The 25,638-nt window shown below is 40.6% G+C and overlaps 1 protein-coding gene across 1 annotated transcript in view; it reads left to right on the top strand.

The window, feature by feature from the left end:
- Positions 1-25,638, top strand: part of LOC121873213 (allatostatin-A receptor-like) — a 123,658-nt gene that overhangs the window by 59,442 nt on the left and 38,578 nt on the right. The window contains exon 4 of the mRNA XM_042376567.1: positions 14,529-14,652. Coding sequence (XP_042232501.1) covers positions 14,529-14,652 — 124 coding nt within the window. The remainder of the gene's footprint in view (positions 1-14,528; positions 14,653-25,638) is intronic.

Raw genomic sequence — 25,638 nt, 5'->3', positions numbered from 1 at the left:
AATAATATTATTTTTGGATTATGATTCCTTAACTAATGCCATGAAGAGATTAATGTAAGCATTTAAGATGTGCACTGTACAACGCGCGAGTACTTAAATTGTATAATACACCAGACATTGTTAATTAAATGTAAACACCATCCGAACACATGTAAACCCTGGCCATAAACCGTTATTATGGCAGGGTAAACATCAAACTAGTGACGCCGCTGGAGACTGTCTCATAAGAACATAAGAACATAAGAAAATAAGGAGTCTGCAATAGGCCGGTTGGCCTGTGCATGGCAGCTCCTGTCGAGAGTTACTACCACTCTCTATCATCCATGACTCTATCCAGCCTCCCTTTGAAACTTTCCAGCGTTCCAGCACTTACTACAAGGTTGCTAAGCTTGTTCCACTCGTCCACCACCCTATTTGTAAACCAGTTCCTTCCTATCTCCCTCCTAAACCTAAACTTATCCAACTTGAATCCGTTGTTCCGAGTCCTATTCTGCTCGGATATTATAAGAACTTTATCTGTATCACCTTTATTGATTCCTTTCACCCACTTGAATACTTCTTCTCATATCTCCCCGCACTCTTCGTCTTTCTAGGGAATGCAAGTTTAGTTTCTTTAACCTATCCTGATATGGAAGGTTTCTAAGTCCCGGAATCATTTTCGTCATTCTTCGCTGCACCGACTCTAGTGAATTGATATCCATTCTATAATAAGGGCACCAGAACTGAACCGGATAATCGAGGTGCGGCCTGACTAGCGCAAGATATAGTTGCAATAAGACCTCTGCACTCTTATTACTTACACTTCTAGATATAAAACCCAATACTCTGTTTGCCTTATTTCGAACATTAACGCACTGTTTTCTAGGCCGTAGGTCCGGGCTTACAAGTACCCCTAGGTCTCTTTCACAAGTCGACTTCTCTAGGTTGATGTTGTTAAGGTTGTATACATTGACAGTTGGTTAATTTGGGTAGATTATCACCAAGCATGTATCATGTAGACCTTGTCACATGTTGATCAAATCTACAATACCAAATTTAGTGCTTATCTCATAGCCGTTCTCGAGTTATTTTGGGGACACAGATAAACAGAGAGAGAGACAGACAGACATGACCAATGACATTACCCTCTCCCGCAATTGTTGGTCAGGTAACAGGGTAATATTTCATTATGTTAAGTTTTCTGGTTCACCGAACTGCACAACAAGTTGTGTAAAACTGCTCCGCCAAGCGTTACAATTCTTTTTTTCTTAATACGGTATATACATTGTTCACTAGCCTAAGAAGATATTGGAAGCATAATGTGTTGTCTAATGGTAGACCCTGCTGCCATATGGCATCACGAAAATTGTGACCAAGTCCCAGGCTGCTGATCTAACGTTCGCCTCATTTACACACAATTGCAAGATCTCAATTGTTTCTCTTACTATTGACAACACAACATACATATATTGTTTCTCACTTTTGATCTTTTTTTTTCATTTTTGTATTTCTTTATTGTTATTATTATTATTATTACAGTATTGTTATTATTTATTATTATTATTATTAATTTATTATTTTATTTTCATTTTTTTATTTTTTATTATCAATTTTATTTACTATGAATTATTATTGTTATTATTATTATTATTATTATTATTATTATTAATATTCGGATTAGGATTAGGATTACATTTTCGCCCCCCAGGCCCCGATGTGGGTCAGTGACCTGTGCCCGGATGGGTTAATCCCCATATATATATATATATATATATATATATATATATATATATATATATATATATATATATATATATATATATATATATATATATATATATATATATATATATATAAATCACTGTAGTGCTGGTCCAGGTACATGTTAACATAAGGTATATATATATATATATATATATATATATATATATATATATATATATATATATATATATATATATATATATATATATATATACTTGTTATATATTTCTCTCTTAGTGTAATCCTGAGATGTGAATTAGAGAACTTCATGTTTTCTTGTAGTTATCAGCTGTATATATATATATATATATATATATATATATATATATATATATATATATATATATATATATATATATATATATATATATATATATATATATATATATATATATATATATATATATATGTTTGTGCCCTTATTACCCTTCTGTATTAAACGTCCCTGTAGATGCTCTTCTTTCACACTCACTTGACCCGGACATACAGTGTTTGATGAAACGAGAAGTTGCTCGAGTAATTAGGTCAATTGGTGAGAAGTTCCTTACTTTCCAGTTGTTTACATCGTGTAAAATATAATACCAATTTCTCGTTAATGACTTGAATTAATGAAGCTCACTTTTGCATTATTATAACAACCTTTAATGAGGTGAATAATTACTTTCCTTAATTTTAGATAATACTGTAATTGTCTAGTTTTGGATCTACTTACTGTGCAATACTTAGTTACAGACGTTTCTTATTGAAGCACAAACAAGCGTGTGAACATCAAAAGTAACAAAGTTTATTTTTCTTGCCTTGTATGAAGAATAATGAGGCCATCAGAGAGACGAAAGTGGTTGTTGTATCGTTTATGAAGTGACTTACAAGTTGCATCGAGTTCTCTCTCTTATAATTTGTGTTTGTTGGTGGACTAATATAATTACTAACAGTGTTTCATGCTGGAAGACCTTAGTCGTTGAAGCACATAGATACATGTGTGTCAACAATATCAACACTAGGGTCTACTTAAATATTCACTACAGTTGTTTTCAATAAATACCCCTGTAATATTATCTTTCGTCCTCGCTCGGAAGGCCAAGGCAGTATTATTTTTCATGTTGTTTGAATGTCTGTCCTGTTAACTGAATATCTCTTAAGCGGGTTTACTGAGTTGGATGAATCTTAGCATGTGAACTGGTGTTGGCGGTAGAGGACGCCGAGAAAAGGTCCAGTTAACGATAAATTTCTCTCTAGTGTTTCTGCTTATTCTTTTCTATCTATTTCCCTTCATATTTGCTCCCACTTATACCGGAGTAACTAGTAGTAAACAGAGCAACGTGGCCACACTACACAGTACTTCCTTCCCCGCCCTGAATAATGGCCTTGTGCACAACAGTTTGTCAACACAGCCACACAAACACCTATACAGCGTGTAGTATCACATCACTGTGTCTTTCTCAATTTACCACATTGATACGGCGTGGGAAAACTGAAGTATTCTTAGATTATCAACAACATCCAATATATAGTATTCTATAACTTCGTAAGACTTAGTTATGTCCAACTGAATCAGATTACTTCATAAGACTCTTCGTTGTTATCAGTTACTTCATTATAATTATTTCAAGTATCCTGAAACGAGACGAAAACACTGGAGTAAATATACCCTATTCACAAATATTTACATAAAACGATGCAGACAAAATAATACGAAATCCAACCAAATTGGGATAGGCACAATTGACTTCCACCTAACGCCCTAGGAAAGGATACACAAACCTTAACCACATATTGTAGAGAAAAATTGCGAGACCGGGACCCGAGATCTGCCATGAGTGTGGCCGAAAATGGGAGAGAGGACGCCGCTGAGAGGTAGCCTGGCTGTGGCGCAGCATATGAGCAAAAGATTATATCTTGAGAAAAATGCTAATTTAATTGCTATTTAGTAATTCTTTGAGCATTGCCTTTGAGTGGATACAGCTCTCGCCTCCAGTTCTGGGGGTCGGTGGTTCGGTGCCCGGATGCTCCCAGTTCACCCAGGTGTAAAACGGGCACCTGACTTTGCAATTTGGAGAAGTGAAGGTTTAATATCCACATTATCCATAACGGGCAGTCGTGCCTATGTGGCTCACTTTCAAGTAATTCTTGAGACTTTTTTTGTGGGGAAAGGTGAGCAATAACAATGTGAATACAATGAATATTAAATGTGATCTAAAATAAAGTATTTTAATAAAATATTTAAAAAAATCGTCACTCATTGTAAATTTCCCAGGCTGATGTTAAAGAGGATCCAGCCTTTATGAAAGGCGAGACAGATAATTGACTGGATTAGGGTTACAAAAATTGTGTTAACATAAGAGTGCTATAAAGGAATAATTAACTAATATTTGGACACTTAGAACCCTCAACAAGGGCAACACAGCAAAATGAATATCTGGTAATCCCACGCAACTGCCGATAAGACGCTGGGAAAGAACAAATAATATGAGAATGGAAAAAATATGGCAATAAATATTCAATAATCGCGTTCCCGTGACATTAGTTTTTATCATACATGTAGCTACAGTAACATGCTAGTGTACTGGCAGTTTTTACGGAAATCTCGGCTATTTTTGTTCTAAGCTAAACCAACCCAGGGAGAACAGAGGGGAAGCTTGATGAAAGAACATCTGTGACTCAGGACCTGCGTCACTGGGCGCCAGAGTATGAGTTTGAAGATTGCCTTCATCCCCTTACTATTAATTCCCTTTTATTGTCAGTCACCAGTCTAAATCATACCAGTACAGTAGCTTATGTCTTAAGAATACAGAGGTGAACCACACCCATAATGAGCCAGAAGCTGACGGGCAAGGACACCAACTCCCCGAACTCAATAATGTAAAGTTAGAACAAAAATCTTAATAATTTGTGGTTATTATTAGTACACAAACTCAGACTTGGAGAAGGAACTTAAATACGCAATAGCTGACATAAAACCTAATAACATTATTAAAGCAACAATGACAACAACTCCAGAATAATGTAATAGTTTTGAACTCAGAATTTAAGTGTGCTACGGTAAGTACTGTACTGCACTGTACTTCAAAACGCTCGCCCCCTGACCACTTGAGGCGACTTTTGTCGATCCAAATTGGGAAGTGAAAGCCAGTCAAGAGCAGTGTCAGTAACGCTACCACTTACGTAATTACTAAAGGTTTAGTTTTCAATGTGTGGAATCCGTAATGTCCCACACAGTCCACCAGGTTTATCGGACCCACTTTCGCGATCTTTATATTTCGTTCATGATTCTCTTAGTTTGTGAGCTCAATCTCAAGTTGTTCGTCCGCTGTACTGTGAATAATTTTGACGGCCCAAGAAATCCCAATGAACATGATCTTAAATTTTAAAATCTCATAAGTTTACATTTTTTGGAGGGTACGATACTCTGTGGTATATCTGGCAGTGCAGTTGTTGGTCACTCGGCTGACAGCACCATCTACCCATTTATAACTGCAATTCTTGTTCGTGATTTAAATTATTGAATTGTAAAATTTTTATTATGTTCATAAAATACATTTTCACCCAAGTTTTTTCATCATGTATCAAAACATTTTTATGATGCTCGTTGTTATTCTGAAAATGAAAAAGAAAAATCTGAATTTCACGACAACAAAGGAATATTCGCTGACTATTTTTGAGAAATAGCCTTAAATCACCCGTCACAATGCACCTAACTACAATATGGCAACACCACGCGTAACGAATGACAACTGACTAAACAGATCGACGACTCCTTCGCACAGCGGAAAGTTATCAATAAATCCATTTCCTGGAACGTTAGTGTGGCGAACACCGTCCCTCGTAAATTGTGAGTGATGGATCATCTGCCGCCAATACTATTCAGATATGACGGCTGGGAGAATGTACGTTTGGGAGGGCTTTTGTGTGACAGTATTTGTGTTTTTAGGTGGGTGTATTTGTAGGTGTATGTGCGTTTGTGGGTGTATATGTGTTTGTAGGTCGGTGTGGTTTTGCTTGAGTGTGTGTGTGTGTGTGTGTGTGTGTGTGTGTTTGTTTCCAAGTAAAGTGTCTAATAGTGTCTTTCTCGGACTTCAAAAAAACCCAATAACATGTAACTCACTGCCATTCATTTACTAAGCCTAACAATATTATATCATTCGGGGCACAATGTTGTGATCTTTCCCCTCGTCACACTTTAGATAATACTTAGGGATAGACTGAAGTCAAGGGCACAAGATTCAGAATTCAAGACCTCTGGATCATAGGTCAAGCTCACTGGGTTAAAAATCAAGCTCACAGGATCAAAGTTCACGCTCATAGGATCCAAGTTCAAGCTCATGAGATCAATTTTTTTTTTTTTTATTTATTGGGCACTCCCCTACATCCTTGTGTAAGGTGAAGCGCAGAAGCGTTTACAGCGCCCAACAGGGAAGCATGCTAAGTTCATGCTTGCCTTTATGTCTCATGAGTTAAGGGCGTAGAAGCCTGAAGAGTCAAGGGCGTAGAAGCCTGAAGAGTCAGTGGTTTTATGTCATCAAGTTATTGGAAGCCCAACAATTTTCCCTGAATACGAATTCGCAACTTTCGACTTACAACAGGTACCTACTTTACTGCTAGGTGAACAGGGACTAATGGCGGCTGTGAAGTAAGTCCAAACAACTTCCACCGGCCCGGGAATCGAACCCAGACATCTTGCTTGCGAGGCAAGAACGGTACTGCTTCTACCACCGATCCCCTAATGATCAAATCTCAAGCTCAGGAATCAAAGGTCACGGTTATGGGATTACAGGTCAGGCAAATAGGATCAAGTATCAAGGTCATGCTCGTGGGGGTCAGGGTCAGGGTCAAAGGTCACTGACTGGATTTTTTTTTTCTAGATTGCCCCGGAGGGGGTTAGTTTATTGGGCACCCTTACATCCTGTGCAAGGTGAAGCGCAGAAGCGTTTACAGTGCCCCATCTGGGAAGCATGCTAAGTTCATGCTTGCTTTATGACTCATGCCTGAAGGGTCATAGGTTTTGTCAGCAAGTTACATAAAGTGACAGAATGATGAGTGTGTGGGGGAAAGTCCCGGTACATTTCATCTGTTTATGGCAAAGCGTGGCAGGACCCTAATAATGTCAAACCAGGCCTGTCACTAGAGGATATCTTGTCAGGGAGGGAAGAGGTGTTGGTAACAACTGGGGACCTGTAGGAGGAGGTCATAGGGCAAGTGAGGATGTAGTGAGAGAGGGTGTGAGAGTCGGCTTGGCCACAAAGTTTGCAAACAGTGCGGCCAGGCTCAGGGTTGCAATGCACTCCCATAGGTACCTGTATATAATCTTTGACCTTCACCTAAAGATTATATATTGACAAAATTCGATGTTCTTCACCAAAAATTCATCCTACGAGCGGCTTTATAATCTGTCTTCTATCAATGGAGACTCATCCCTCGACCGTGTTTATCAGCTTTGTCTTCGTTTTATATCATCGCTGCAGAGGAGAACCGTTACTCTGTCCATCGCTGTCTGTATGTCTGTCAGTGCGTATGCCAGCTTGAATGTCATTCCAAATTATTTAAGAAGGAAACAGAGGTAAAGGAAAATTTGGAGTTTTTTTATGAATACCGACACGATTAATGGAGAGTTATGAAAGGATTTACAGTATATGATGACAGGATGATAACAGGGAAAAATTTTCAACCTTTGTCAGTGCCATGTATCAATGAAAGTACATAAGAAAGCATCGACATGTATGCAGCAGTGAAATCAGAGAAGAAAACTTTGCCACGCATCAGTGAAAATATATAAGAAATCTTTGTCATGCATCAGTGAAAGTCGCAGAAAGAAAGACGTAAGAGAAGTGGGAGAAAGTTTGCCCATATTCGGCGGGACCACCAACTGATGCAGGAGGTGGTGGATGATCTTATAAGTCGTGGCTCGGGCTGCAGCCAGGAAGAAACCAAGAACGAAGGAGAGACAAAAAGAAGGGGGCGAAGCGGCAGAAAGAGAAAGTAAGAGCCATAGAGAAAAATAGAGGCAAGAGTGAGAAAAATCAAGAGAAAATGGTAGAAAGAAATGGAACGAAAGAAGAAACGTAGGGGACAATGTAGTTGCTGGCGGCACAACCACGTGACCACATCTTTACATGCATGAAGTAGCTGGACTCCCTCACCCACTCAGGCTTCAGATAGTCCACCACACACGAGGGAGGACATGCTTGGTCTACACTCTTATGAAAGAACATTATTTTTTCATATATACAGTATACTTTATAGTTTATATAACTCCCCATCAGTGCTAAATTATCAGAGCTACAGTGTTCGTATTCGTTCGTAAACCTATATTCTCCCAAAATGCATTCAATAACTCCTAATTTTACCCCTTGAGTACGTTGACTTAACCCCCAGGAACTATACAGTGTGATCGTACTCAAGGCAATTGGTTTTATTATTAAAGAGATTAAGGCATCATATGCAGGTTATGGTTCTGATGGGGTTAAGACGTCTCACTTAAAGCGTTAAGATACGTGTTGAACGAGATTATTTATTGTACAACACTCAGGGATTATCATGATTACTCAATGGATGTATTCATTGTATACTTCAGGGGATAAGTTAACGTACTCTAGGGGTTAAGATACTTGCTTTCTGGAATGATTCTTTACACTCGTGAGTTGACATCGTACCCAAGGAGTCAGAAAACAGCCTTTTGTGAATGAGTGACCTGCCAATCCTTCCAGCGTAAGCAATATGACCTTTGAAATTTGTGGAAAAAATCCTATATTAGTGCTTGTTACATGAATTAGAAATAAAACCTATTTCAAAGTCATCAAGAACTTTTACATGTATCAACAGAGTCTTGAAGAACGAAGATTTTTGTTTTTTTACCCCAGAGCGAAAGCTAAGGTCCATTTTAAGCCTGATATACTTGTCTATCATTGGAAAAATCCGGCCCTCTTTTCTGATTCTCCTTTAGACCTCAGTATCAGTGAAGCTTTCCTTGGTAGTAATGTTGACGACCCACCGGAGCTTGGTTACCATCGACTACCAGCCAGAATTCATTACAGTAATATTATCCTTTGATCAAGGGTAGTCAGAGTTCATTTTTGTTTTGTTAAGAGACTTGTGTACGTGCCTCGTTGTCACCATGTAAACAAACCCCGGCCTTCATAATAGGAAGTTGGCCAATATTCTGTGTAAGGTGGTACATGACCCGTTTAATTACCTTGATCCTAGCTCACTCCATCCACTAATTAGCATCAGCTTAAGATGTCGGCAAGATGTTTATAGTTAGTTTGCCACAGAGGGTGGATTAACGAGGTATTAGAGTGACCCTATGTGTGTGTGTGTGTGTGTGCATGTGTGTGCACGCGTGTGTGTGCGTAATAATAATAATAATAATAATAATAATAATAATAATAATAATAATAATAATAATAATAATAAACGGTTCATTAATAGAGTTGCAGCCGGTGGCTGAAAATATACAGACTTATATTTGATTTAGGCATAATGATATAATATGCGTTGAATACATTTACAGGGCTGTACAGTACATAAATCAGGAGTTGTTTATTATTTTAACAATAGATGGGATGGTGCCATTCTTATATCTATCGGTGCGGGATCTTATGGACTGTATTTTTTTGTAGTGGCAGACTGCGCGAAGTGGCGAAGTGGGTGGGGGGGCTGCCGGTGGCAGGAGGTGGCGATGACGAGGGTGGTGCATTAGTTAGCTGCCAAACTTTTCCAGTGCTTGATGGTGGAGGTCACTGAGGGATGGCATTTCCAGAGTATTCTGCACCGAGCATGATTCTGCAGGCCCTTTTCTGTACCTTCTCTAGCCAACGTTGTTGAGTGGAGTTGAGAGAAGACGACCAGGCTGGTGACGCATACGTTAGTTTGGAGAGAATAAAGGCGTTGTAGATAGTCCTCAGCTCTGGCGTGGGTGTCCTAAGTGACCTAAGTCGTCGTAGCATGTAGAGACGGTACAAGTGCGCGTGTGTGTGTCTGTGTTTATGTGTGTTTTACCCGCATGGACGACAGTAGACTACTACAGCAGCTACTTTACAGTCACCTAACGAATAGTAACGTAACGCTGGCGGCCAATTGAAAAGGTTTAAGGATAGTCTTAAGACAAACCTGAAAAAGTGCCAAATCGACCCCCTCACCTGGGAGACGATTACTCCACATTGTAACGCATGGAGGAGCACCACACAAGAAGATGTCAATACTTTCGAGTTAGCCTGACTGCAAACCGAGGCAGACAAGCGCCAACGCCGGAAAGACGCTGCCACCGCTCCTCCCGCACTAGACGCAGCCCTCCACACGTGCAACGAATGTGGACGACCCTGCAGGTCCCGTATCGGCCTCTTTAGTCACCTCAAAACTTACCAACCTAGGTGACATCCTTGATAACTCATATTATTATATCATAGCTGGATGATGTCATACTCGATTCCGAGTGACAGCAAAGTAGTAGTAGCAGTAGTAGTAGTAGTAGTAGTAGTAGTAGAGTGTCTGTGTGTGTGTGTGAGTCTGTTCGTCTTTATGTCTGTCTGTGTTTTTGCGTCCTCCGCATCCTCGCCAATACTGTAGTGAAGGCTATCAACCAAGTCTGACCAAACGTCATGGATGAACTACATTATGTTGGATATACAGTAAGCAGTGAACTTTTTTGGAAGGCAAAGTTCAAAGGTTAAAGTCTTACTTGTCTTAGTCATTGAAAATTAAAAATAAATCACTGCTTTCGCAATAAACCTTGAACAAAGCATTGTAGAAGGCTGGAGCCTGTTGTATTAGATTTTTCGACGAAACACCCATAAAAAGTGTCATTACGTTTTTCTTTAAATGTATCACAAATCAATTCTTCACAAAAATTACCCCAGGAGATCCTCTGGGGAGACACTTAAATTATACTTTGATAGGTCAAAAGTGAAGGTCACAATTACCAAAAATACTAGTAATATTTTTAAAACTTCTTATCTCATGAAACTTGGGATAAAAACTTTTCAAATATGATGTGGAGACTCTTTTAGGAAGTTCATTGGTTCATGAAATAAAAACCCGAGCGAACGATGGAAGACGTCACGAGTGTGGGGTCTCCTGTTCCAGTGGTAAAAGAGCGGCCATAACTGATTGTATTATTTTTATATATATTTTTTATTTAATTCCTTGTTCTTGAAAAACGTCACCTTAGTGTATGTTGAACGACAACTAACCTTGCTTATAAACAATGAATCCTCCTACAATATTTCATACTGTGTAGTGAATCTTAATGAAAACCTAATGAGTTATGGCAGGTTTGGGTGAGGGAACTCGACGTCTCTCTGCCAGTTGTAGTTCATCCTTCTAATAACAACCATTGTGATACATTACTGGGAAAACGGAAAAATTTTCTCACCCATGTGCTCAATATATTAATATTTAGTAAAATCATCAAGCAAGTTTGCAATGGATTAGCGAGTGAAAAGACAGATATACAATATGCTATATAGTACAGGAATACAAACGACATACTGCACATACACAGTGCGGGTACACAAGAATTAAAAATAGTAAATCAAATCGCCAAGGACAGCTTACAAAACTATCAACTGCTTATTATAGCTTGAGAATTTGTTTGATATAAATAAAATAAAATAAGACATAATAACAATAGTTGTCTGGTGACGGCGTGAAAGGGAGTTAGGGAAGAATGGTGGAGATAGAGTGCGAGGATGAGGGAGAGGCAGGTGTGTGAGGGGAGATAAGAGGCCCATGGCAATTGACCTTGATCACGAGGCGGTGAGGGGAGATGAGGGAGACGCTTGACACTTCACATAGAATTAATAAAAACTTCTTAACTTCTTCGTTCAAGTTAAAAGAGTTAGTACATTTAACAAATAAGATTAATATGTTCTTTTTTAATCTGTTTCTGAATCATAACATCAATGGGATCACCTTAACCACACCAGCTTCTTTCACGTGATTTACTACCTCACCTGTGTTTAAACAGTACGTGGGGCAGTATCTGGAATATTGTACTGAGCCGCTTCTGGAGTCGTAATAAGAATAGTACTTGGTGACTGCGTTTGATATAAAGCTCTATTTATTGATTGAGGCGTTGGCAAGAGTCGTTCATAAAGACGATTATATGACTTTAAGAAGAGTTCTTGGAGCACTCTATAAAACTGCCTGCTGGGACAGTATTAAGAATGATGCCTAGAACCCTGCCAAGGATAGACTTGGAGAAGTGGCAGGGATGGTACTTGTAATAGTGCCAGGAATCGTACCTTGAACAGTGCCAGAAATAGTAACTTGAGCAGGGGCAGGAATAGTTCCGAGAATAGCAACTAATTCATTCCCAGAGCTATCGCCTGAAGCACAGCTGAGTATGATACCTATAACAGTGCCAGTAATAGTTCATGGAGCCGTTTCTGGAATATCATCGATAGCAATACCATAGACATTATTTGAAACGGTGCCAAGACCAGTGACTTGAATAGTGCTTGAAATAATGTCAGGAACCGTTGGTATCAGTGCCTTGGATAGTGCCTAATACAGTGCCAGGCCAACATATAAACTGAGGAGGCTTTGTGGTGGCGCGTCTTTACTGTTGTTTTCCTAAAAGTTAAGATAAGAAAAGTGAGAGTTGCTTTATGTAAGATCCTTGAGATCCGTGGGCATTAACTCTCTCTCTCTCTCTCTCTCACGTGGAATAAAAATAAAACTGCTGGCCTCCAAAATATTAGATGATGGCGTCACGAGGTCATTCCGTTTCCGGTTTTAGTTCCCGAGTCCAGGTACCAGTGAGGCCCTGAGCCGCGCTCTGCTGACGACTCTCTTGAAGGGTACCTCCAAGAGAGGGTGTTAAAAGGGCGTCCATCATGGTGTAACAATGTTTAGACAGCTTTATAAATTGTTCTAAGTTATGTCATTTGTACTTCCTTTTAATTTGTAGGTAGTAATATGAATACACCTTTATATTTGTTTTTGTTTTTCGGTTTGCATATGACCCAGTACACCCCTCAGCTTCACCACACAGCGCGCGCCTTGATACTTGTAAACATCCCTCTACTCGAAACTAGGCTGTGCCGTGGTAGTCATCATGTGTTAACTCGGTCCTGGTACATTATTCATACTCTGAAGCCTCACGTTGATAGTGTGTCACTTGTCGACTGTGTGAGAAGAAGACATGAACCAATAAGTTGTGTAAACTATGAGATCCGTGTTTAGAGGAACACCGATGTTTTCAATATACCATGTCAGAGAAGTATGACAAGTGATAATGGGGTCAGTGATAGGAAATGGAAAGGTCAAGTTCAGAACACAATATACCCTGCACATACACAGTTCTCTTCCCCTCTACGGCAGGTATTAATGCCAGTCTGTTAACTTTTGCTGATCGTCCTCATTGAAGCAGCACCCGTCATAGCTGCGAGGTTACCAGCAAACGTCAAAGTTCAACCACAACACACTACACATCTACAATATACAGTATATTCCTCATGTCCACTGTATGTATGAGCTTAGATTGGAATCCATTGGTTGTTGCTGGACGAAAGCACGGTTTGGAAACATGTCCCGCACTGCTACAAGGAGTAGTAGTGGTAAGATGTATGTCACAAACATTTCACATTTTTAAGCAACATATCTAGACGTTGTTTATTACACCTCAGCGGGCACCTCAGCTTTATGACTGAGAATTCACGCCATTATTATTTGTTTATGAAACACAATGAATATTTTTGTTTTTATAGAAACCTTACAGAATTTAGAGGGGATATTAGAAAGCCCTTGTTCACATGCCTAATTTTTACTACAGCATAATAGTGCTTAAAAGCTTAAAATAAATATGAATAATTTTAATTATATACAAGACTGAAGGTTTGATTAATCAAGAATGTGAAACGATGATCTGTGTCATGGTTTACTGAGGCTCTAGAGTCTGGATAAATTCTATCCAACCACGTTGTACTCCTTTGGCTGTAGCAACGGCCACCACTGTTGACAAGTTCAGCCTGGTATTGGATTTACCTGTGACCATTGTGGACAAGTTCATCACAACAACTATCTTCTCCTAAACGTGGCTCAGACCCCCACCACCCTATCATTAACTCCAAGTGGCCATAACTCTGGACAGTAATTGGTAGAGATACTGATAATAACACTCGTCTAAGATCTTTTTTAATTTTGTGTACTTACCAAATTTGGTTAAAAGATGTTACTGCTTGGTCGTGGTACCATGTTTTGCTCACAAGATTGATAACTGTACCCTGAAATATGTGTTATGGAGCATTGTTGCGTAGCCACGACCGAGTTTCTAGGACTGAACTATGGGGAACCGGCAAACAGGGAAATCCACGGATTTACGCCCGTGGCCAGACGGCGCTGCGCTGCCACATCTCGTAAATGTGCCCCTACACACACCAAGGCCGTGGTATGTTCATGTGGAAGCAACTGTACACTGGTGAACGCCGGCCATTTCTATATTCTCCTCCACGAGGATTGGGAGAGTGGAATGGGGGTAGGAGATTATAGCGACTCAACATTTGCCTGCATTGTAACAATATTTTAAACGCTAGGAATTTGACATATTTTGACATCTGTTTTCAAGTGGTCATTACAGTGGCTTAGTCTTTGATCTCTGTAATATAATAATTGATAATTAACCTTTGACCTTTCTCTTCTCTCAACAAGTTTATGATGTTTTAATTTTTGGTACATGTTGGCAGCTTCAGAGTTATGACCTTTGACCTTAAATTAGCAGTGATCGTGATGTTTACAGCCTGACTACCTCGTACAGAACCAGTATTTAATTGTTGACCTTCTCCTCTTGACAGGTTCATCGTGATAGTGTTCCCGATGAGATCACGTTCCCTGTGTACGATGAGCAACTGCCGCCGCTCTGTCCTGTTCGTGTGGGTGGTGTCCCTCCTGCTGGCCTGCCCTATCACCAAGGTCATGGTAGGTGGTGTTACTCCTGCTGGTCTACCCCATCATTAAGGTCATGGTAGGTGGTGTTACTCCTGCTGGCCTACCCTATCACTAAGGTCATGGTAGGTGGTGTTACTCCTGCTGGCCTACCCTATCACTAAGGTCATGGTAGGTGGTGTTACTCCTGCTGGCCTACCCCATCACTAAGGTCATGGTAGGTGGTGTTACTCCTGCTGGCCTACCCCATCACTAAGGTCATGGTAGGTGGTGTTACTCCTGCTGGCCTACCCCATCACTAAGGTCATGGTGGGTGGTGTTCTGCTGGCCTACCCTATCACTAAGGTCATGTAGTGGTACTCCTGCTCCACTCCCCATCACTAAGGTCATGGTGGGTGGTGTTACTCCTGCTGGCCTACCCATCACTAAGGTCATGGTAGGTGTTGTTCCTGCTGGCCTACCCTATCATTAAGGTCATGGTAGGTGGTGTTACTCCTGGCCACCCATCACTACACTGTAGGGTGTCTGCTGGTCTACCCCATCACCAAGGTCATGGTAGGTGGTACTTCCTGCTGGCCTACCATATCACTAAGGTCATGGTGAGGTGTTGTTCTGGCCCACCCCATCACTAGGTCATGGAGGTGGTGTTGTCTCTGCTGGCCTACCCCATCACCTAAGGTCATGGTGGGTGGTGTTCCCTGCCTGGTCTACCCCATCATTAAGGTCATGGTAGGTGGTGTTGACTCCTACTGGCCTACCCCATCACTAAAGGTCATAGAGGTGGTGTTACTCCTGCTGGCCTACCCCATCACTAAGGTCATGGTAGGTGGTGTTGTTCCCTGGCCTACCCATCACTAAGGTCATGGTAGTGTTACTCCTGCTGGCCCACCATCACTAAGGTCATGGGTGGTGTTACTCCTGCTGGTCTACCCCATCATTAGGGTCATGGTAGGTGGTGTTACTCCTACTGGCCTACCCTATCACAAGGTCATGGTGTTGATTCTGCTGGTCTATCCCTATCACTAAGGTCATGGTAGGTGGTGTTGTCTGCTGGCCTACCTATCACTACATGGTCATGGTAGGTGGTGTTACTCCTGCTGGCCTACTCCCATCACTAAGGTCATGGTAGGTGGTGTTACTCCTGGCCTTTACCCCATCACTACATGAGTAGGTGGTGTTGCTCCTGCTGGTCTACCCTATCACCAGGTCATGGTAGTTGGCCTGTCATGCCAACTTTAAACAACTGAACTTCATTACCAACAAATTTTCTGGTGTTTGGAGATACAGCATATGAGTTTTATTTTTCGCCACATAGACAGTGTAAAACGACCCATTTACAAATATAAACACACAGTTTCCAAAAATAGTGTGGTGTCAACTTTGAACCCTCTGCTATGACCCCATAACACAACAGTGTCAGAGGCTGGTAAGCACTCAACGAGAGGGGCGGGTGAGGCTGCCAATAGGTCATCAGGTAGGTATTCCTCCATTGTACCTCACACCTGAGCTCTCTCAGGTAATATATTTTCTCGCTCACCGATGCCTCGATTTACGTATACTGTAATGGTGTTTTTTTGTGCTTACACAATATTCTCAATACCTTTATGATCTTCGGGATATTGTGTGAGGTTAGATGATGCCCTTCTGAATGCCAAACTAGAGATATGACTAAGATGTTATGCGTCAGAGCCAAATGATGGATGAACAAGGTTTTACCTGGATAGGAAGAAGTAGTCAGGTGGTGCAGCATATTCACATTGGTAAGAATAATGCAGGATTTTTTTGAATTGCTGATGCTGGCGCGTCATATGTTGACTTTCACTCTTGTATCTGTTCTTGCTCCATCTCACCCAGGTCATCATCTCAGTTTTCTATACCATTTCCTTCAGTGGTCTCTGCAGGGCATTTGTTTTCTTCCGACCTTTATACCTGTGTTGATGACTTGGTTATTTCCGTTATGTGTTGCTATTGTCAGTATAGCACTACACCAAGTTCAACCTCTATTTCCATCTGTTACTCTGCTACGTCTAGTAACCGCACGTACAGGTGTCAGCAATTTTATCTTTGTTTTTAATTCTTGTTTCGTTTGTAAGGCCAAAGCGATACTTCAGAGCCATGTGTTAATATTCGCCGCATAAAAATAAAGAACATTATAATTTAAATTTCGATAAAGATAAAAACTACAAGTTTATTTGACTGAAATTGACAATAAATGGTCTTAGTGTTTGTTTGATCTTTATTATTAAAATTGCTCGTAGTTATTATAAAAAATCATATTCTTACCATAGTATTTGATTTCCAGTCCCAAATACAACAGAGTTCTAGTGCCAGTGTATCACCACTGGCATAAGTTAAATTAATCTTCAGTATTTTTCTCTATTTCTACCCTCCATTTGTTAATGTACTTGAGAAACCCAGCACTACCTCATATCACACCAATGTTCTCACTGTGACTTGTACAACATACTGATGATCACCAACACCTGTACAAATATACTGATGATCACCAACATCTGTACAACATAGTGACGATCACAAACACCTGTACAACATACTGATGATCACCAACACCTGTACTAACATACTGATGATCACCAACACCTGTACAACATACTGATGATCACCAACACCTGTTAACATACTGATGATCACCAACATCTGTACAACTATAGTGACGATCACCAACATTGTACAACATAGTGACGATCACCAACATTCTAGCAATATAGTGACGATCACCAACACCTGTACAACATACTGATGATCACCAACATCTGTACAACATAGTGACGATCACCAACACCTGTATAACATACTGATGATCACCAACATCTGTACAACATAGTGACGATCACCAACATCTGTACAAAATAGTGACGATCACCAACACCTGTACAACATACTGATGATCACCAACATTCTGCAACATAGAGACGATCACCAACACCTGTACAACATACTGATGATGACCAACATCTGTACAACATACTGATGATCGCCAACACCTGTACAACATACTGATGATCACCAACATCTGTACAAATATAGTGACGATCACCAACACCTGTACAACATACTGATGATCACCAACACTCAGACAACATACTGATGATCACCAACATCTGTTACAACATACTGATGATCACCAACACCTGTACAACATACTGATGGTCACCAACACCTGTACAACATACTGACGATCACTTACCACTAAACATACTGATGATCACTAACATCTGTACAACATACTGATGATCACCAACACCTGTACAACATACTGACGATCACCAACACTCTGTAACATACTGATGATCACCAACATCTGTACAAATATACTGATGATCACCAACAATCTGTACAACATACTGATGATCACCAACACTGTGCAACATACTGATGATCACCAACATCTGTACAACATACTGATGATCACCAACAACTGTACAACATACTGATGATCACCAACACCTGTGCAACATACTGATGATCACCAACATCTGTACAACATACTGGATATCACCAACAACTGTACAACATACTGATGATCACCAACACCTGTACAACATACTGACGATCACCAACACCTGTACAACATACTGATGGTCACCAACACCTGTACAACATACTAACGATCACCAACAACTGTACAACATACTGATGATCACCAACACCTGTACAACATACTGACGATCACCAAAACCTGTACAACATACTGATGGTCACTCAACACCTGTACAACATACTGACGATCACCAAACCTGTACAACATACTGATGGTCACCAACACCTATATAACATACTGATAGTCACCAGCACTTGTTCAGTATAAGATGAAGGTCTATATTCTATTCTCTCAAGTATTCTTCCATATTATATCATACAGTGATAACTCGTTTTATTCTTTCATCTCTTTATACAGTATAATACAGGTTTTCCCTCACGATATGAAAAATAATATAACTTTTATTTTTACACAAGCTGACTTGGTAACACTGTCTCGCAGTCAACAGTAAGCTTTCTTTATATTGCTTACATTATATCACTATCGCGTCTTCTTCCTTCCCAGTGTTATCATATCAGTCCTTATTTTTTTGCTACTTCATCCTCACTGCTTCACCTTCGCCTGCTACATCCTCGCTTACTTCATCCTCGCCTGTTTTTACATCCTCGTCTGCTATACATCCTTGCCTGCTATACATCCTCGCCTGCTATACCTCCTCGCCTGCTATAAAGTTGCAGACTCAAACATACAAAAAAATCACCACTTTTTCTTCAATTCCTAATAATCTTCTTTCACCTCTTAACTTCATGACTTCGTATCGTATCGTGCCTCCTCGCCTGGTGTGCCTCCTCGCCTGGTGTCCTCCCTCGCCTGGTGTACCTCCTCGCCTGGTGTACCTCCTCGCGTGTACCTCCTCGCCTGGTGCCCACCTCCTCGCCTGGTGTACCTCCTGGCCCTTCTACATCCTCGCCTGCTACAACTCCTCGCCTGCTACACCTCCTCGCCTGCTATAAAAGTACATCCTGGCCTGGTGTGCCTCCTCGCCTGGTGCCTCCTCCCCTGAGTGTACCTCCTGGCCTTCTATACATCCTCGCCTGCATAACTCCTCGCCTGCTACTCCTCCTCGCCTGCTATAGTACATCCTCGCCTGGTGTACCTCCTCGCCTGTGTACCTCCTGGCCTTCTATACATCTCGCCTGCCTCCTCGCCTGCTATCTCCTCTTCGCCTGCTATAAAGTACATCCTGGCCTGGTGTGCCTCCTCGCCCTGTGCCTCGCCTACTATACATCCTCGCCTGCCTGCATCCTCTTCTGCTGCCATCCTCGTCTGCTATACATCCTTACCTGCGCATCCTCGCATGCGCCATCCTCGCCTGCTGTGCATCCTCGTCTGCTATACATCCTTGCCTGCTATACATCCTCCTTGCTCTTACATCCTCCTTGCTATACATCCTCGCCTGCTATGCATCCTCTCCTGCCCCTCGCCTACCCATCCTCGCCTGCTACAATCTCGCCTGCTAAATCCTTCCTGCTATACTTAATCGCCTGCTATACATCCTCGCCTGCTATACATCCTCGTCTGCTATACATCTCGCCTGCTATACATCCTCTCTGTATGCATCCTCTCCTGCTATACATCCTCGCCTCGCCATCCTCATCTGCTATAAATCCTCGCCTATAAAATCCTTGTCTGTATACTTAATCGTGCTATACATCCTCACTTGCTATACATCCTCGCCTGCTATACATCGTCGCCTGCTATACATCCTCCCTGCTTTACATCCTCGCTTGCTATACATCCTTGCCTGCTATACATCCTCGCCTGCTATACATCCTCGCTTGCTATACATCCTTGCCTGCCCATCCTCGCCTGCTATACATCCTCGCCTGCTTTACATCCTCGCTTACTGTACATCCTTGCCTGCTATATCCTCGCCTGCTACCATCCTCCTTGCCATATCCTCCTTTACTCACTCCTCTCTTCTTGCTATACATCCTCTTTACTATACCTCCTCATTACTTTCTCTCCTCTTATACTACTCTCCTCTATACTATGCCTCCTCTATGTATACCTCCTCGCCTGTATACATCTCCTGTCTATACCTCCTCGCCTGCTATACCTCCTCGCCTGCTATACCTCCTCGCCTTTTACATCCTCGCCTGCTATACATCTTCGCCTACTATACCTCCTCGCCTGCCACCATCCTCGCCTGCTATACCTCCTCGCCTGCTATACATCCTCGTCTGCCTTATACATCCTCGCCTGCTATACATCCTCGCCTATCCCTCACCTGCTTACATCCTCGCCTCTCTCTCCTCTCGCCTGCTATACATCCTCGCCTCTATACTCCTCTTCTCTCCTCGCCTGCTATACCTCCTCTCTGCTACTTCATCCTCGCCTGCTATACATCCTCGCCTGCTATCATCTCCTATACATCCTCATATATATACCTCCTCTGCTATACCTCCTCGTATATACCTCCTCGCCTGCTATACATCCTCTTTTACATGTCCTCTGCTATCATCCTCCTTATATATCCTCCTCTGCTATACCTCCTCATGCCTCCTCGCCTGCTATACATCCTCGCCTGCTATACATCCTCCTTACTATCCTCCTCCTGCTGACCTCCTCACCTGCTACCTCCTCGCCTGCTATACCTCCTCGCCTGCTACATCCTCCTTATACTACATCCTCGCCTGCTATACATCCTCTTATACTATACATCCTCGCCTGCTATACATCCTCGCCTGCTGCCATCCTCCTTATAATCCCTCGTACCTGCTATACATCCTCGCCTGCTATACCTCCTCGCCTGCTATACATCCTCGTCTGCTATACATCCTCGTCTGCTATACATCCTCGCCTGCTATACATCCTCGCCTGCTATACATCCTCGCCTGCTATACATCCTCGCCTGCTATACCTCCTCGCCTGCTATACATCCTCGTCTGCTATACATCCTCGTCTGCTATACATTCTCGCTTGCTACATTCACGAGAACTAAACATTCATCTTACACTGTTTCATCTACGTCACTTACGTGTGTTCAGGGGCTGTCTGTTATTCTTCGTCTCTTGGGTGTTTTCTCTAATCCTGCTGATTTATTAAGTTTCGTACAGTGAATACTCCTGGTAGATGAAGATGTATGAGTGATTTTTACTGCATGAGTGAGGATAAAGCCCAAGAAGTAAGACCCAATATGTTATCGAGACAATTTTAACGATGCATTTATTTACCTTTTCTGCCTTAATTTATTATAATTTTGATGTGATATTTGAATATTTCTTTTTTTGCAGTTTAACTTAAATTAACCAGTATGGTGTTCATATACTGTAAGTCGTCAGCTACAAAGAATATTTATCGTACGATCCTTTGAGGATCTGGTCCTTACACTGTTCTGGGTACTGTTGTCTCTATACTGCCCTGGCTAATGATGTCTCCACAGTATCCCCGTCTCACGTCAGGTCACAGGGTTCTTGTCACTCATGAGTTGACTGTGACCACAGTGTAAACGTCTCCATCACCATAGTGGCTCCATCCTCCTCTTTTTTCCTGGGTGTGGTGGCATCTTGAGGGGCTGGATGTTGTGTCAATGAGGGTGATAAATGAGCCACAAATAACTGCTCAACATGGAATATTTATTGAAAGTTGGTACCGTAGGGGCAGTGCGGATACAGCACACTGTAAGTAACACTTTTTTTCGGATTACATGGAGGCAACATAGCCGGCACTGCACGAAAAAACTTAGGTGCCCATTCACAGCCGAGTGAACTAGGATTGCGCTGGGTGCAAACCAGCGAATCGTGGGGCAGGAGGGAGCACTTTATCCACTCAGCCGCCACATTCCTGAATATTAACTAGTAAATAATAAATAATAAATAAAAAGCTTAATCTCGGCAGTTTTATGTAGTGATAGATGTTTGTCGTCGGTACGTTAAGGACTTGTTATAATACTATAAAGAACGCCGTGCAGCGCCAAGTATTTTCTCGTAATTGCACCAAGAGTTTCTTCACATAAAAAGTGATCGTCTTAAACAATTCATTATATTTTCCTGCCGTGTTCAGTGAGAGTTGGTCAATGAAACAGGAGTAAGAGGAGCGTCCCGTGAGCCTCACCAAGATCAGCAGTACAAGATCAAGTGGGCCATAAACTTGAATGTTACCCTTGAGAGGGATTCCACCACAGCCCACTCAAGCTGGACGTTTTAGCGCGCTTCGCCATTGTCCCTCTAGCGGCAGCCTCTACAACTACCTGTCCCACATATTGATCTGATAGTATTTTTCCAAACTATTTATCATATTCGCCACTTGTTCCAAAAGATATTTTTCAGGTCGTTACTATGATTTCTTATATAGCACATCAGTCTACATAAAACAGGTGTAGCCACCAGCGCAAGTTGAAAAAAAGTATTTGTTTGTTCGGTCCTGAAAACTGGTGGAAAGGAAGGAACTCTCCCTTTTACAAAACCACCTGTTGATCCATTAGCTTGATAACCAGGAGCCTTCTCGTGTTCAAAGAAAACACCAAAAAATATTTAAAAAATAAGATAAAAATAGTTCTTGTGGGTGACGTTCCTCCTTCTTTTTATTATCATGTCTCTGTCCTTCCAGTCCTTTCTAGGCAGCGTTGGCGAGCTTGCAGGATGCCTACGATTTTCCTAAGGCTTCCTCGAAAAAGAATTGTTTCCTCACTCTCGCGTTGAAGTGTCCGAGACTGAGTGTGTAGAGTGTGTTGTGGGGAAGAGAAATTTATGCGGGTGTAAGAGTTCTTCTGAGAATACACTGAGGTGATGTGTACTGTACACATTAACTAAGGTTGCATAACATCATATACAGGAAAACACCAGGGAAGGCTGATCATGTCAGTGTTAAATATGAAGTATTACGAACTTATCATATAATCAATTTCAATTCCACTAATGTTTTGTGAAGCGAAGTAGAGAAGTTAAAGTAATTATCTGTCGACAATGAGCGGAGCCGAGTTTTTTTTAAAGTAACAGAAAGCCCTTGACAAGTCCCTCCAATTTGCTCGTAATTACTGAAATTTTATAAATATTATATTTTACCTGTAGTGAAAATTAACGATGATCACCTCGGCTTAAAAATACATTAATTTCCAATTCCGAGAGAAAAATCTGTGTATTCCTGAACATGCTGACTAAGGTTCTATAAAAACACACACACATATATATATATATATATATATATATATATATATATATATATATATATATATATATATATATATATATATATATATATATATATATATATATATATATATATATATATGTAACATGTAATAACATGTATATATATACATGTATGTATATATATATATATATATATATATATATATATATATATATATATATATACATATATATATATATATATATATATATATATATATATATATATATATATATACAGTATATATAACTGGTTGAGACAACTGGACACAATTTCTCATTTGACTTAGGGTTTTATTAAGATTATTTAGATGGTAAGTGCAGGTGGCGCCCTATAAAACACACACACATATACATATATATATATATATATATATATATATATATATATATATATATATATATATATATATATACATACATACACATACATACATACATACATGCATACATACATATATATATACCATATATATATATATATATATATATATATATATATATGTAACTGGTTGGAATGACTGGACTTTTAATTTCTCATTTGACTTGGGGTTTATTGAAGATTATTAGAAGGTAATTGCAGTGGAAGCGCCCCTTTGAGAAAAATCCCGAACCAGCACAAGAACACTTAAATTTACTAAACAAAATGAATTGTCTGTGACCCGTGGAAAGATAGCATCTGTGACTGGGTTGAATGAGACACACTGTAAAATTTTGACACTTATATTCCCTCCAACACTACAGACACAATCAAGTACCGTAATGGTACACCAACATATGCGCACCTCTTAACCTGAACTTAAAACGCTACTCTGGGGAATAAAAGTTATACATGATATTGCAATTATTAGAAACTCAGACAATGCCTCATTAGACAACAATAAACTCAAGTATTAAGAAGAGTTGCTTGCACACATGAAACCACTGAGAAAATGGTATTAAAAAAACAAGAAATTAACAACTCTACAATGAATAGGCCTTAAGGGCACTCAACAAAATTATATCCAGCACTGAGAAAATGGTATAAAAAATATAAGGACTTATTAACTCCACCCTGAATAGGCCTTCCTGGCACTCAACAAAATTATATTACCCCAACAGACGCACACTTCCTAACCTAACTTAAACACTACTCCGGGGAACAAAGGTTATACCTGAGATCGGAATTATAAAGAAAAATTAAATACATTAAAGGAACTAAATAACAGTATCACTCTGGTTTCAATTAGTGACACAAACATTTAAAAACAACACTATCGAAATTATTTAAGAAATATTAAACTATACACATCACGATAATGTCAGTAACTGAAAAATTGGTATTAACTACACACAAAAATATTATCACTATTATTGAGATGTTACTGGGTCCACCAATACCCGTGAACCATGCTTCACCCAACTCAACATACACACATGTTAAGGGAGATAAAATGTTTCTCTAGGTATCCCCTAGACTCTTGGTCACAGTGTGTGACCATTAATTTACTCAGATAGCCTCATTGTACTCTCAGTGTGTCCATGCGCGGGAAGAGAGAACGCCAGCAGGTAATACTTCTAACTGACCGAAAACACTTGGTGCTGTGCACCCACGTGGGAAGAACTGATCACCTAATGCTGATGCTGGTCCCGTGTCGTTTTAGTTGTCGGGAGCACTTGTTCACTCAAGAGATTCCTTGATACCCCCGCTGACCAGTGACAAGCCTGCACTGATCGTTCCAACTGCGACAATCGCTAATCATCAATCATCAACTTCAGTCTCAAACGGCAGTCAAGTGGGTTCTGACGGAAACCCTGAAATTAACTCACTGTTAGCTCTTAATAACTTTATCACTGCCCTATCTAACCCCTATCTGAGATCGAATGAGACTTACTTGTTATACTGCAATAGCGCAACACAGGTGACTAGACCACGTGACCGTTTCGTCCGCTCTGACGCACAGGTCATCTGACTCAGAGCCAGCCAGCCTCGTGTCTACCCAAGGCGTTAGCTTAGGCCTACGTGACATATTTTCCGCCTACTAATAACTTTCTTGGGACACCCGTAACATTATTCAGACTGGTAAACGATCTATAAAAATTTCAAATTCAATAATAATCCCTCAACTTCATGAATCGCATCATTATTTATTCGGTAAACTACATTTAATGTCGTATAGGCCTAGTTCCAAAGCTCTCACTATGTGCAGGAGCGCTCTCTTCCCTCAGACGACCTTGAACTCAGTCTCTCTAATGGCGCGGCATTTGAAATTACACTGAAATTTCTGAATATTACAATCGACCCCCCTAAAAAAAGACAGCACTGTCCTCATGTGCTGAGAAAAA

This window comes from Homarus americanus, unplaced genomic scaffold (genome assembly GCF_018991925.1).
Source record: "Homarus americanus isolate GMGI-L3 unplaced genomic scaffold, GMGI_Hamer_2.0 scaffold32929, whole genome shotgun sequence".
NCBI lineage: Eukaryota > Metazoa > Arthropoda > Malacostraca > Decapoda > Nephropidae > Homarus > Homarus americanus.
This window is presented reverse-complemented; position numbering and strand designations above follow the sequence as displayed.